General features: G+C 43.0%; 1 protein-coding gene across 1 annotated transcript; it reads left to right on the top strand.

Annotated features, from left to right (window-relative positions):
* Nucleotides 1-1,383: 1,383 nt before the first annotated feature.
* LOC131690745 (uncharacterized) lies at nucleotides 1,384-15,564 on the top strand. The gene is made up of 8 exons (XM_058976709.1): nucleotides 1,384-3,667; nucleotides 3,733-3,916; nucleotides 10,294-10,582; nucleotides 10,641-11,184; nucleotides 11,248-11,419; nucleotides 11,475-11,651; nucleotides 11,706-11,870; nucleotides 13,864-15,564. The coding sequence occupies exons 1-8, from the start codon at nucleotides 1,590-1,592 to the stop codon at nucleotides 14,149-14,151; spliced, it is 3,897 nt and encodes a 1,298-aa protein (XP_058832692.1). The 5' UTR covers nucleotides 1,384-1,589; the 3' UTR covers nucleotides 14,152-15,564.

Here is a 15,564-nt window from a genome sequence, read left to right as displayed (position 1 = left end):
AGCATCCTACTGTCATGTCACAAGAGCCAACGTTGTTATTAATTCGAATACAAGCCTGTACCACAACATAAATAGTCAAGAAAATGTTGAAACGGCACAATCTTTCTCCGTGACACAGATGTCGTGACCTCTTGCATATTTCAACCCGTACTTGGCTTAATTCGCCGAGACTGAGATGTGCCTGCTTTTCTTTTGCTTCTCCTCGGGGTGAAACTCTGAATTATGCACCAGTCAGTATGGGGGGTACTGTAACTGCTGCAATATGAAGGGGATTGTTCAAACCTCTCTTCAAAAGCTGATGTTGTCGTTCCAGCGGGTGATGGGAAAATTGAATTTGACGGCAGAAGAATATCTTGTTACATTTTCCTCTCAAGATTCAGTCATGACGGGCAGCGTCGGCAGCGATGGTGCCGGGTTACAAACGCGGTGCAGTACTATCAGTATGCGGAACGAGCTGGATTGCAAGCTTTTGTGAAGGATAAATGATTTTTTTCCTGGTTCCATTCGTGTTTTGTTACAAACTGCGACATTGGCGGTTTTATTTCAATCAAATGTTTGAGCTTCAGGGTTGGTTGATTGTCATTGTTTAATGAATTTCATTCAAATATTTCTGGTGGAACTTTGCATAATCGTATCATTTGAAGGTCGTCGTATTTGATAAAAGTATCGAGTTTTAAACACATTCCGATGTGAAACAGAGACCGTGCACAAGAGTTGAGTTGTATGTATGAAAAAAACCTGTTTTAACCCACCTAGTGGTGCAATTGTGCCTTTCTCATTTATATAAACTATGATTTAATAGCTGACAGCCTAGAAATGCATTTAATAAATTCGACAAAACATGATATGTCGGTGGGATACTTAATTCTTCAAAAATATTGATTTTTGGTTACTCAAGGTTTGTTGTTTCTCTCCGTATTAGTTGTTGGTTAATCCTGGATCTAATGGATGAATTTCAACGCTATCTCAGCTCGTAGATAAGACACACTGTTAATTTCGATGTAGTAGTAAAATCAAAAGTGCATTTTATTCAACGGAAACTTTTGCATAGTTTAAATTGATATGGCTCAATATTGCATAAAAGGTTTCCAACCTTTCGTGCTTCATAAAAATCCTCGCAAAAAAAAAATTGGCTGTTAATGCAACTGCAGTCGAACTCGATACCTGTTGGGAGTAAACCCACCGCTGCTTAGTAAAATTACTCCGCCTTCTGCAAATATTGTTGTGTACCTGTCCTAGTGGTACCTATCGATAAGATAAGCTCTCATGCTGGCGTTGCGTTGGTGGGTTACATTTGCTATCGAACGATTCTGCTCAAAGACCGACAGAGACCCAAAACCCAACTTCGTTGCATAGCTGGGTTTTGTTTGCTTCGTTCCCCTTCGTCAATAATAATTTACAACACAGTTAAAACATTTCCCTTTTCTATCTCTTTCAGATACAATCCCGTCACATTCCCGTCTAAAATGTAAACTGGGCCGCTTTCCTCAATCGAGCACCTGATTAATCAGTGAATTGGACCCAGCGAGGCTGTACGACGAAACGTCAGCCACTAGCTTAGCCGAGAACAGAAAAACAACAACAACAAAATGGACACCATACAGGAAGTATTAGTAGTGACGAAGGCAAACGACAACGATGACCTAGTCGTGGGTGAGCTCGATTCGACGAAATTATCAGACACAGCGGCCGCGCCGCACGAAACGACCAGATCCTCGCAGGATTCATCTTTCAACGTTCGAGACTATGACTGTTCCTCGCTGGTAGAGGATCCAGCAGCGGTGAGAGATACGGTGACTGATATTATAGAGCTTATTGGTGACGGTAACGGCGACTGTGGCGACCCACAAGCGTTGGTAGACGGCGATGTCGTTAAGGTGCTAAACGGAGGCGATGGGAGCGATAGTGGAGTGGAGTTTGGTGGCATCGTGGGTTCGCTGAACGAGACAGGAATTTTGCAGAGGGCATTGAGCAACAACAGTGCCGGTTATGCCAGTAGTTGTTGTGGGTTGGAGGAAGGTAACGGTGTCAGTGTGTCATGTAATTCTAGTGTGATAAGTTATAGCTCGGATGTGTATGATAAGACCGGCAGTACAATTATTTTGGGAAGTAGATTGAGTAATGATTACTGTGCTAGTGAAGGTGGCAGTGAAAGTTCAAGTGTCACGGGTGGACCGGTAAGCTCTTTGCGGAAACCTGGATGTACCACAAAGAAAAAAGTGGCTATGAAAGAGCCACTGACAAATAGGTCTCCGAGGAAATCCAACGAAAGTATCTCATCTGCTAGAAGCAGTTCACGATCTCGAACTTCATCTTTAGGACGATCGGTTTCATTAAACCTAAAAACGCCTCCTTCGTCAGCAATGAATGTTCGGGAGAGAGCCAGATCTCGAGAAAAAATAATTTCTTCCAGTGTGAGCAATAGTAAGACTGCATCGTCACCAAAACCGCCCGTTCAAGCGAAACGGCCGACCAAACCAGATTCTTTGCCAACTGGAATCAAAGAAGGATCTCCTGCCATACAAAGGGCCAATTTGTCCAGAACACCGTCGGTGACGAGAGGTCGAACACCCCTAGGAACTCCCACGGACGATGGTCGTTGGCCGTCCGTTGGAGGTAAAGGTACAATCCCTCCTCGATCCGCTGGCAGGGCAGGTTCAGCTGCGCCGGAGGGAGTTTCAATCAAAACGCGTGTAGGTACGCTTGCCTTGGAGGGAAAACCAAGTAGCCCTCTAGACAAATTTGGCACGCTTCCTCGTCGTCGACGAGAAAGATCTGCCGAAGAATTGAAAATTAGCAGCCCTAGGAGTGATTCCCTAACCCGCGATCAGAATCGTATGACAACCTCGCTAATCAAAAAGCTTCCACCGACTAAGCAAGAAATAACGACTAGAACCCTTCCTAACTATCCTCGGCTGGTTGGTGTGACCAAGAAACTGATTCAAAAGACAAAAATTTACCATGAAACAAGCGTTCAGACGGCGATCACGTGTCAAGACGTCGAAGACGCATTTAATGGTAAAGCCAAAGACATAAAGGTGGATGCAGTCGAGACCAGTCAAAAAGCGACTCAGTCCGATATTCGTGATAAGGAGATGGAGAAGCTTGAAGAAAAACTTAAAAAACTAACCGCTGAGTATTCTACATTGATGAGCAAACACTCCGAGAAAAGTCAGATGGTCACTGCATTGGAGCAGAAGTTGCTGAAAGAACGCGAGGAGAAGCTGGCGGCGCAAAGGGAGCTTCAGAACAACAGTGAACGTGTACTGGGAATGCTCGGCTCGGTGCAGGGAGTTCCCGTTGAAACGGGAGGCGAATGTGATAGTCTGCTGATTCTGGAATCGCAACTGCAAATGTCCGGCTCGGTGCTGGAAAAGAAGCAAGAACAAATCATTAAGCTGCAGACGATTTGTCGCACCCTGCAAATTGATATGGAAAAGTCACTGAAGAATCAGGAGGAACTGTTGAGACAGAAGACTGAACTAGAGGAGGAGTCCAGTGAGATGCAGGATTTCCTGCAGGCGGAAAAGGCGTCCTGTATGGATGCCTTGAAGGAGGCAGAGTTGGAAGTTTCCCAGTTGAGACAGTCCCTTGCTCAAAGGGAATGTGAGATTGAACGGCAGCAGGAAGAGGGTCGACATTTGGTGCGCATTGGCGAGCAGAGGCGGTAATATTGTTTGATTTTGATTGCAGTCGTAGCAGTAGGATAATTTTTCGATTGATTTTTTTCAGGCAAGAATATCTCGGAATGCAAGCCAAATACAATGCGCTAGAAAGTCGATCGAAGGATATACTGTTACAGCAAGGGGCGGCTGTTTCGGGGGCTTCTGTGGCATTGTCCGGTTTGGGATCGAGGCTTGACCATCTGGTTGAGCAGCTAATAGCGTCCTACAATATCTCAGAGCAGGATCTGGAGGTGAGTGTGTATGTTGTTTTGTTGCTCGCGGTCTATTTTTACTCGTTCCTATCATCGCTATAACCAGTGTTGCATACTAGATTGCAGCCCCTATCTATCTGCTATTACTAATCTATATGTAGAGTTGACTGTTCGGTGAAATATTTGATGGTAAATATGATGCAGTAGGTCTTTCAGCAATTGATGTAATATTTCTGCATCTCCAGATTAGATAACTACAAATTTCTAGCTCTGCTATAATACGTTATCCGGGAACGAGGTCGTACTGTAGTACAGTAATGTTTCGATTATATCACTATGCGTTTATATCAATACTCGTTTATATCACCCTCGAATATATCACGGTTTTATCTCGATTATATCACGCTTTTTGAAATACAGATAAGGCACACTACATTTTGATCCAATTAAGCCACATGTTGTATCCTGGCACTTTTAGGGTTTTTTTACAATTGATTTGCTTATTTACATATAGGGTAATGAGCCTATTATTGGGTTTCGGACTATTTCGTTAAGGGTTTATATATGATGAGGTCGGTCAAAAAGTCGAACTTTTTTATTCTTTTATCTTAAAGTATAGATTCTTAAGAAAGTATCTGAAATTTTTATAGAGGTATAAGTAGTAGAAGCAAAGTTATAGCGCTATTTATCTTGTTCCTTTAAGTGAAGACAGGGCGTGGCGCGAACCTTCAAACGTGAATAATCTCGAAATCATGTTTTACCAAGACGTTGTTGCAATGACTAGGATTGCCGAAATATTCTTCGACCGATTTCAATTTTAGTTTTAAATTCTTCGTAACTTATTTGCCGTGTCCTTAATGGACCGTCTGGAGGGACCGTTTGGTGTAGCAGGTAAATAAATCGACTTCTTTTTTAAGTTGTTAATTATCCGCAAGAAAATCTAACAAAATAATGAGAAAAACAAATTACGCAAGATATGGTAGGTATGCCTAGATATGCATTTTCTCTTGAATCGATGTGAATACTTTTCTTTTGAAAGGACAACATGAACAATTGGTGATGGGACTATTTCTATGGATGTTGAAACAACGAGAACTGAATCGTAATCTCTCCGAATACACTGATTTTAATAGTCAAAATATTTGTCCAAAACTTTAATGTGGCAGATTCCTTTAAGTTTAGATTTGGGTGGTTCAACTATTTCAAGAAACGATATATGCTACGTAAGGTGAAGCTGTGTGGGGAAAAATTATCCACTGATGCCATAACCGTTTTACCCAATGCGTTGAACAAAGATGGCAGACGCTGCCATCGGCTTCATATGGGTAGTGTGATTATAGAAGCATGGCAAAAATAGGCCCATTACCCTACTATGATTTATTCTTTTGACTAACTTGACCTTATCATTACTTTTTGTTTATATAAATACATGGATTAATGCTTGAATGTAATTTTTTGGTTTGTTTTGAATATATCACGCTTCAAATATATCACGCTAAAATACAGACCGACCGTGATATAATCGAAACATTACTGTACTGTTGAATCTGTTTCGGGGCTGTATTTAGACCTGAAATAATATTTGATTATCCAAGTACAATCACTTTGAGATTAACCTTTTTTAATCTCCGCCAATAAGCAGTTGGGAATGCAAAAGTTTTGTATTCATCAAGTCTTGAAAGGACAATACTTGATTCGAAAAGAATGTTCCCAACCGTGCCCCGATGGGGAAATCCGTCTTTCATGGATTATTACTTGTTCAGTGAGATGCAATGTCGGTTGATGAATTGTGAATTGAATTGAAGGAAGATACCGCTTTCCTTTTGGGACCTTAGTTTTCTTTTCGGCGTGAATGTAGGGGTAGTATGTGATAGGGCATGGAATCATTTAATATAAAGTTATTTGGGAAAGACTATTTTGGTATGAACACAATCATTTGGCGCAATGATTAAAGTAAGGAAATCGTCAATGATGTGCTTCAAGTTCGGTCGCTTCGGGTACGGCAGTCGTTTCTGTCTCAACTCCGCCGCCTGCTTGAATTGCAGTCAGCAAAACGAGACATCTAAGGAATATCCCTGCAGCAACCCTAGCCTCTGCATCAACTACATCAGTATTGCCGAAGATAACATCAATGATGACGAACAGTAATAGCTCATCTACAAAAGGAGTTAGCAACCCTAAAGGAAAGCATGGAGAAAATCAAAGATAGGACAATTAATTATCTAGTAGAACACTGTGCCAAACAACAGCAGCAGCGGCCACGGCAGAAATAGTCGAACTGCGTAATGCCGTCAACGAGCTTCACCAAAAGCCGTCATCTCCTGGGAGAACACTCCTTCCGATGATACTGCTCCTACTGGGAAGAAGACCCAAGAAAGGGAAGTTGATCGTTTCAGCCCTGTAGCCGTAACCCCCGTTGGTATGTCCAACCAACCGGAGCTTAGGAAATCCAGCCGCCAGAAGGAGAAAGACACTAGGAAAACTATCACTGACAAATCCAATAGTCCCAACCCCAAAACTACCCCCGACATAACAGTGCTTTCGCTGGTCATGGACTCTACCATGTCCTGGTCTCGCTCCCGCGTCGACCCTGACCGGGGATGTTCCAGGTTCTCCCGATGCACCCCCGCCTGAATCCTATCTTTTCTACAGAAACGTCATCAACAGGCCATGGACCCTTTGAACGCACACCAGCGGCGGAATCGTTGCCACCTGTCCTACTGACTTCCACAAGACCCATCCAAATGGCATCTAGCAGCAGTACGGCCAGGAATAGCTTTAAACCCAGTCCAACCTCACTATGTGACGGAAAAAAACTGTACACTGGTCATCCGAAGGAGCACCTTCGGCTTGAGAGCAAACCTAGGAGACCTCCAACGCATCATTGCCTGCTCTGCATCCATCTGCCTTGCCATCCAAGAGACACACATAAAGGGCGACACGGGTCCATCAACTTGGTTCAATCACCGTGACACTTGGCAATCAACTAACGAGTCGAACCTCTACCAGACGGTTGGCCTAGGAACCAGAGTTGACTTGCCGTCTGAGGCGATGAAATTTGACATCGGCCTTATTGTAGTGGGAAGAAAAAACAGCTTTCCCATAAGTTGTACAGTAGCGTCTATTTATATCACTCAGGAAGTCAGTTGCGTAGGAAACAAATTGCGGAATCTTTTCCAGCAACTACACACCCCTTTCCTTCAATTCGGTGACTTTAATGCCCATCGCACAGCGTAAGGTTCAAGAACGTGTTGCCATCGCGGTAATACCAGGCCATTGAAGACAGCAACGCGGTGACGCCAAATGACGGCAATATCACCATTCTCCAGGGCCGATACACATCCGCTGTAGATTTAATGATATGTTCTAGCTTCATCGCTGGATCCTGCGGATGGTCGCTTCTCACCGACATTGGAAACAGCCATCACTTCCCTATTGTAGTCTTCTATGATTGGATGCCCCCTTCGACGTTGGATGAAATCGATCGAGACAGCGAATATTCTACAGGAGAGCTTGTAGAGGTCATGACACAAACTGCCAAATCATGCGTTTCCCAAACCTAGCGGTTCATTGAAGATCGACGCAAGGGCTTTTCGAGCTCTTAAAAATACGCTTCTGGACCATCATCGAAGGGATGAGAGATCGACGGATTTTCGCTACCTCAGGAACCAGGCCAGGTGGGCCATCGAGAACGCTCAGGAGGCAGTTGGGCTTCTTTCCTAGACGGGATAAGCTCTGATTCGGCGACTGCGAATCTGTGAAGAAGGGTCAATGCCCTAAGCGGTGAAAGAATGCAAAACGGCTGCGAATTAACGGTCGGCACTCTGTAATTACTAATGCAATCGGTCAACATTTGGCCCTTCTTTCTGGGGACTCCTCCCTCCCATCAGCCTTCCTCAGCACGAAAAGGACCATAGAAGCCACCACTACAACATCCATACCAGATGGTAGACAGGATTACAACAACCCTCTACAGTGGAACTAGCCACTGCACTGAGTACTGCAAAGGGCACTACTGTCAAACTCGACAACGTTGGTTATCCCCTGTTAAGGCCAATTTACTCCCGGTTGGCAAGCGAGAGCTCATAGGCGGATTCAACAGGATATGGGAAGGCAGGTCCTTCTTAGACTGCTGGAGAACAGCTCTGACGATTACCCCCCGACGAGAAGTTCCGACCCATCAGTCTTCTCCCCTGTATTGGGAAAACGATGGAAAGAATGCTAAGCGGACGCCTGATGGCCCTCCTCGAGGAACAAGATCTTTTCGACCATTGGCCGCTCGCATTCCGTGAGGGATTCATCTAGGCTGCCTCGGTGAAATAGTAAGTGACGCTATAGCCAACGACTTGCATGCAGACTTCGCCTTCCTAGATCTCGGCAAGGTCTACAACACGGTATGGCGTGAAGGAGTACTTCGCCAGCTGCATCAATGGGGTCCTCGCGGAATTCTTGGCTGTTATACCAAGCAGTATCCCAGTGACCGAAGTTTCAGGCATTGGAGGAAAGCAGTCGAACCTGTTTCGGGAAGCTAACGGGGTTCCCCAAGGGTCGGCCTCGGCAGTCACACTTTTCTTGATCAGCATGAACTCCCTTTTCGCTACGCTTCCAAAAGGTATATAAGTGTTTGTCTACGCCGACGTTATAATACTTACAGCTATCGGAAAAATGATTAGTAGCACAAGACTAGAACTGCAGGCAGCCGTCAATACTGTCGGCAATTTATATTGTGTAGCCACCGGCAGGCCGGTCAAACTTGCTGGTCTCGCAATTCCTTTCCTGCCTTTGCTTCCGCACTTCCGACGGATGAAAAAGGGGACTGCGAAAGTAGAAAACGACTTATTCGCACCAACAGCTCGCGTCGTGGAATAAGCGAACCGCACTAAACATCAGCAAGGCCCTCATCCATAGTCGCCTGTTGTACGGCCTCGTGACAACCAGCCGCAATTGTGAGGGCTTAGTAGATATCCTGTCACCGCTGTATCACGGAGCAGTCAGACAGGCTCCGCCTGTGTTGAGACCGACATGCTTCCCTGCCGATGGACACTGGCAGTAGCCGTCCTGAAACGAGTCGTGGGCTTCTTAGAAAAAAAAATCTGGTGATGGATGACACCTGCTACAGAGAGCCATAGACTTTCATACCACGTTTGCAAATACGCCTCTGCCTACAATTGCACAGCTGTATCGGGTCAGCAACCGCGCTTGGCACGAGCGTGGCCCAAAATTAGACAGTAGCCAGGCTGTATCCGCCAGAGCAGGTGACCCTCCCAGTACTGTCAGAGCTAAATTCCTTCAGATGATCGAACGCAAGTACCCTAATCAGCGACTCTCCAATGTGCCTGACTTGCAATACAAGACTCGCGGTAGAGCAGCTACTCCTAAACTGCCGGGAGTTTGAACACCTGCTAAGACTCCATAACCTGCCCTTCTCCATTCAGGACACACTAGCGAACTACTCAGCACAGGAAGAGACACTACTCGCGCTCTTAAAGGATGCTAATATTTTTGAAGCCATCTAAGGCAGACCACTCGCGTGCTGGTCTTGAACACCCTACCTAGCACCATCAACCAGCGGGCTCTCCGCCACACCCAGACTGGGTGCTATGGAGGTTTTTCCGCAACCCTGTCTGCGTGCTGTCGCTCCCGAGCGCAATATTTAAGCGAAGAACTCAATAACTAACTTTGTTAAACGCACTGAAAGGACTCCCTTTTTTCAAGGCGAATGGCCCTTAGTGGTTAAAGCCTTAATAAATATAATAATGATAATAATAATACTAAGAGGAAACACCGCAGGTAAAACGTAAATTCTCAGTCGCATGTTTAAGCTTTAAAAACTTTCAAATCAAATCAACTTTCAACGTTGTGAAATTAGTGAATATTGAATTATAAATACAAAAATATAATAAAATATCCAGTCAGCATTCTGGCGTTCTTCAATAGCGACTCAACAACTCCTAACCTCCATCTAATAATCATCTTTCTCAATCTTTCAAATTGATGTTTCCTGCACTAACCAATTTTGTGATTCGTACCAATCGTGAAATCCTTCCTACACAACCCAAACTTTCAAAATTCACGTTCCCAGAGATTACGTACAATACGGTAAGTTGTGTAAATGGGTTCGATTAGAGCCTTCCAAACTGAACTTCGTGTGTCTTTCACCTGCAAACATCCTGTGCTCAAGTTGAATTCCTACATTATCTTCTCCGTGTGGTAGCCCCTATGATAGTCTCCTCGAGCATGTATATTTTAACGGTAGCAAACGAAGTGTAAGTAGTCTAGCGTGATATTTTCTCCTAGCGTTTACTAACCTTTGCTGAAGCCATCCATCGCCTAACGAACGCATGAATTGAGTGATTTTATTGGAACATCCAAATGATCCAGTTTCTAAATGTAATCAATCGATCTCGTTTTTGCAGGACGTAATTTACCACAACGAAGCGTACACCAACAGTAGCAGCGGCGATGGCAGCCCGCAGTGTGAACAGCCTGCCAGCAAGCACGGTGATCAGCAGCAGTGTCACCCACAACGGCTGGATACTACCCAGAAAGCGAGTCAGTATGAGGCACCTCTATCACCGCAGCGGGGTCATTCGTTCATTGCTGCTGTGATCAGCGCGATCAAAAACGCCACCAGCAAGTCGGCCGTCCTCAAGTCAAGTGCTTCCGGTGCTGCCAGCAAGGAGAAGAAGGAGACGTGTGGTCATGGTACGATCAATTGGCATCCTAATCGATTAGCTATTGATTATTTCTTTTACTCACCTAGAATCCGATTCCACGGAAATGCTAGACTCGGAAACCGAACCGTGCCTAATGATGGATAACGTTTTGGAGGATGTAGCGATGCCCGATTCGCACTCTCACAACATGGTCTCATCGTCGACGCGAATTTCCCAGATCGAAATGCCATCCTCACTGGAGAGCGGCGCCAATGTGATGATCTCGCACGACGAATCGCTCGATAATCTTTCGCAGGCGATCACAAATCGGCAACAGATCGAGCTTCAGTCTAGTATTATCGCAAGTGGTCGATCGCCACGTTTCCGCCAATCGTGTGGCGCGGAGCAGCGAGCAGTTGTTGGGACCGATCCCACCACCGCTAGCCATTCTTCGTCGCTGGAGGATCAGGAAAATAGCTGCTGCGCGGAGGCGTCCGTTGCCGAGATGCCATCGATCTGTGAGTACTGCAATGCCCAATCGCTGGTCGATCAGGTGATCGATGTGGACAATTTGATCACGAAGCTGCTGAAGGTGTTGCGTATTGTGCAGATGGATAACGATCACTGTATACAGGAGTTGATAAGCCACAAGTGAGTTGGGGTTGAGTTGTGTTCTTTTTGTCGTTTTGATAGGTAATTATTTTTTATCTTTAGAAACAAACTAGCTTTAACCAACGAAGAGATTCAAGACAGAGTGAAGGAGTACGAGGAGCTGAACGAAAAGCTGAAAGATGATCTCAAGGATGCCTCACAACAACTTGTTAGCCGTGGTAATGAAATTGCCAAGAGTAAAGCGGAATTACAGAGCCATCGGACGGAGATTGACGTAGGTTTTATAAGTGATCTAAGATGAACGATGCATTATCCTGTGTTAATTTCAGAAACTTAATGAAGACATATGCCAGCTGAGTACACTGTGTAGCAACAACCGGAATAGCAGTTGCTCCGGATTAGTAATCAACCGTGAGGACATTATGAGTGCACTGAAAATGTGGAACGAAAATGATTCCATCATGGAGAAGGATCTGATTAACAACGTGGTACAAGCGTGCAACGAGGTAAGCACTAATGTCGTTATAGAAAGTACTGTGCAATCATCATTCGCTCAACAGATCCCCAAGCTGAAGGCAATGCTATGTGAGAAGGAGCAACAGCTGGCGTCGCTGACGCGTAGTGGCGCCGACAAAACTGGACCCAGCCTGATGATGACGGCCAGCTGGCATCAAGCATTAAGCGAGGCTAAGCGCCAGTACGAAGCAATCGACAGGGCCCTGGAAGTAAGTGTAAAGTTTTCTAAACTAGTAGAAAAAGTTCTAGTGCACAAGTTGTTTAATTGATAGTAACGCTTGAGCTCAAGCGCATAATCTTGCATATCAACTGCATAAATGTGCCAGTAGGGCTCAGTAACATGTTTTATTTTTGAGATACCTAATATAACACTGTTTACGATAAGCCAAAATCTATGAATCGGATATTTCTTATCTTATGGCACTTGGTACATTTGTAACTAAAAGTTGGTGGCTGTGTGTGGGTGCTTATATATGTAAATCGCTAAAGTTCCTTTTTTAACTGTTTTGTTACAAAGAAATAAAATCATTGTTAATGTTTGACCTCAGAATTGGGTGTGTTTTGTCTTGAGCCTCGATGCATGATTCCTTGAAATTTGTCTGTTGTCACTTGATCGAACAAGACGTTTTTTCTGTTGTTGTCTTTCAGACCGAAGATGCGTCTGTTGTGTGTTATTTATACGTATTCACCGAGTAGTAGCTTACTTATGGGAAACATTTCTCATAATAATCTTCACAATCACAGATTCGAGTAGTGAACATATTGTACATAGTTTTGAATGCATTTTTTTTACTGTTGAGTGATCGTAAAGGTCCATCAGATGGTTTGTCACTGAAGAAATTAGTGTTTCGAGCTCGGCGATGATATGCCAGTGATGGGTTACTACGAAACACGTAAAATTAAACTAATACCGTCGTTTGTCAATTACTGTTTCAACCAAGGACTATTTATTCTATGAATAATATAATATAGGAAAATGGGTTCAAAATTCACAAGTTTATTTCAAGTTCCATGGGACGCGAACAAACTCGCAACAACTTGAATACGGTGGTCGTTCTAAGAAACTTGAAGTCAAGTATTGCATACATGTTTCGTTTGAATATTTGAATATTTGAAAGTTTCAACGAAGTTCCGCATGATACTTTCAGCAACATAAGGTTAATGCTTTTTTGATACTTTTAAGTTCTACGACAACTCTTAGCAACTTAAAAACAGTGTACATAAGTTTTTCGTGTATAAAATGAGTTTAGTAAACACTATTTTACATTACAATTTACATTTACATTACAATTTTACATTTCATTAAAAAATCAAGTTTAGAATAGGCTGTATATCGTGTCTAGGTTTGTACTTCAAAAAGGATCGTTAAGAACTATTCAACGTAATCATTTATTTTATGAAAATTCAAACGATCGTAAACGTCATGAAGAAAGCCGGATGTTACGCAGTTCTATAGTGTTATGTTCGTCACATGGAAGTTTTGACGATAGATGACGGGGACTGATCCTATAGTGCACGCGTATCTGTTGAGATGCTTTAACATTTCCTCGTTTCCAATGTATAACTGAGGAACAAAAATTGATCGAAATAAAATGGGTAGAAGATTCGTGTAAGATAATAGGGTTGAAGATTAAGGCTACGAATGTGGTTGAAGACTGGGTCTTCTGAAAGAATTTACGTTACCGAGCAATGTGCGTCTGCAGTTCCAGCGCGGTATAAATAGAATGCACCACACTTGGTCGACAAGGTAACGTGCACACATCCTCACACTGGGCTATTTTTTACACGGATTTTTATCCCACCTAAACCATAATTCGGTTCTTTGTTTGTTCTATTTGATCATAATTCCAATTCTGCTAAAAAAAACTATTCTTTGTTTGGGTTTCTCGTTTTCTATATGTTTATGGTCACCGGTGTGAGCAAAGGTTTAAAGCAAACTGATACAAGGCTGACCGCATGCACTAATGTTTTCATTTTTGACTCGATACTACGCATGAATAGTTAGCGCTAGTGTAAAACAGAAAATACCATAAGTAATAATAGATGAATTGCATGAGTTGTGTAGATTGTTAGTTTTTTTTGACACGCCCCGTAAACATAACATTCGTTTATATTCGAAATCCCGAAACCTTTCGGCATCGCCCGCACGATCTACAGCCCCGGAACCATCCAACGCAACAGTTAACTACATTTCATCCACAGACTCTCCATAGCATTCAATCGATTGTCCATGAAACGCCCGTCCTGATGCAGCTACAGCGAGATCTAGAGGAGACCAACTTCCAGGCGCTCCCACTGGTTTCTCTTCCAACCCATTTGGTTGCCCACCAGAACGGGAATGGTATGGCCTCGTCCGCGGCCTGTATTGATCTGAACGCCAATCAAACCACCGTTACTACCAGCAGTATCAATGGGGTATCCAACGGAAATGTTTCCTCTGCAGCCGGACTGCAGTTGAGCCAGCCTGACATTATTGATTCGACAGCATGAAATTAGATGGTATCAAGAGGTAAGTAAAGTGACTGGATCTACGTTTTCGTCGACCAGTATGTCCTTTGCGATAACTGTGACCCGTCAGCGATGTTTCGAAGAAGTTAAGTTTAAGGTTTAACAGTGGATAAAAAGTATTGTGATCAGAACTCTAATAGGACTAATAAATTATTTCGAGTTTAACAACAACCGTAGATAACCAAAATTGAAACACTTTTACTAGCGAATGAGAAAATTATAGTTGAAAAAGAGTAAAACATCAAACCGAAATACAGGAATTTAGAGTTTCACTGTTTCCTTGTTAGTATTAAAAATGAATCCTAGACATTCTAGATTAGCAGTAGAGATTTTAGAAATTGATCAAGATGTTCCGTTATGTTGACCATTTTCAACATAAACAAAAGTCGTTTTTTTCAGAGAATAGATGACCCAACTGCATTTCTGCGCTTGTCAATTGAAACACATGTACCAGCTGAAATCGATTGCCTTCGAATTTTCCCGACTTTACGAAAAAAGATACATCCGTAGACCTCCAATTTCCTTCTGTAATTACTTTCGCACTGATAGGACCTTTTCTCGTGGCTTGAGAAAAGCATCTCTGCTATCTAAACCAATTTCAAGAACGTTCGGACCCACGACCACTGATACAATGCTAAATTTAACTAAATTCTAGATTTCACTTAGTTTGCACACATGATCAAACTTTACGAAGACTAGAAGCTTTTTGCACGTCCCCGTACTGCCCATAATCGCAAGTCACTCCCATATTGGGATTTCCCATCTACATGGGACTGACTTGCGATTATAGGCAGCGTATAAAGTCGAGAAAAGGGCTCCAATGCAATCGAGTCTGAGGCGACATTTTCGCCACCAGATAATTATTTTCACGAATTCAACACACCAATATCTAAAGATAGTTAAGACGTCCAATTTTACAACCATATTAAGTAAGTAATATGAGCGAGAGAGGGCTTCGAGTTGATTATATGTATTACCTTATTTTAAGCCATCTTATTGAATGATATCTTGTGTATGTGTTTTTGTACAATATGTAAAAATATCCGCCCTTCCATTCCTATTTTTCGGTAATGATTCTGTGTAAGAATTCGTTGACTACAAAACATATTTTAGATGCGAATTCAATAATTAGTTGTTACGGTTAATTGCGTATAGCATCGATCTTCATTGGAAGCGAAATTTAAGAGGTAAGCAGATTCTAGTTTTATAAAACTTGAAAAAATAAACAATGTTGTTAAATTTGTGAGATAAACATGCCATTCAAGGATTTTAAAACTAAAACTAATCCTTAAAACTAGATCCAATAACTTATTAAAATCGATATTTGATATTGAATGCCTACTACATTTCTGTAATTAACCAATAAAGCATCTCTATGAGACAGACGATTGTCAA

This window comes from Topomyia yanbarensis, chromosome 3, assembly GCF_030247195.1.
Source record: "Topomyia yanbarensis strain Yona2022 chromosome 3, ASM3024719v1, whole genome shotgun sequence".
Taxonomy (NCBI): domain Eukaryota; kingdom Metazoa; phylum Arthropoda; class Insecta; order Diptera; family Culicidae; genus Topomyia; species Topomyia yanbarensis.
The sequence above is the reverse complement of the archived record's forward strand: the minus strand, read 5'-3'. Positions and strand labels throughout refer to the sequence as shown.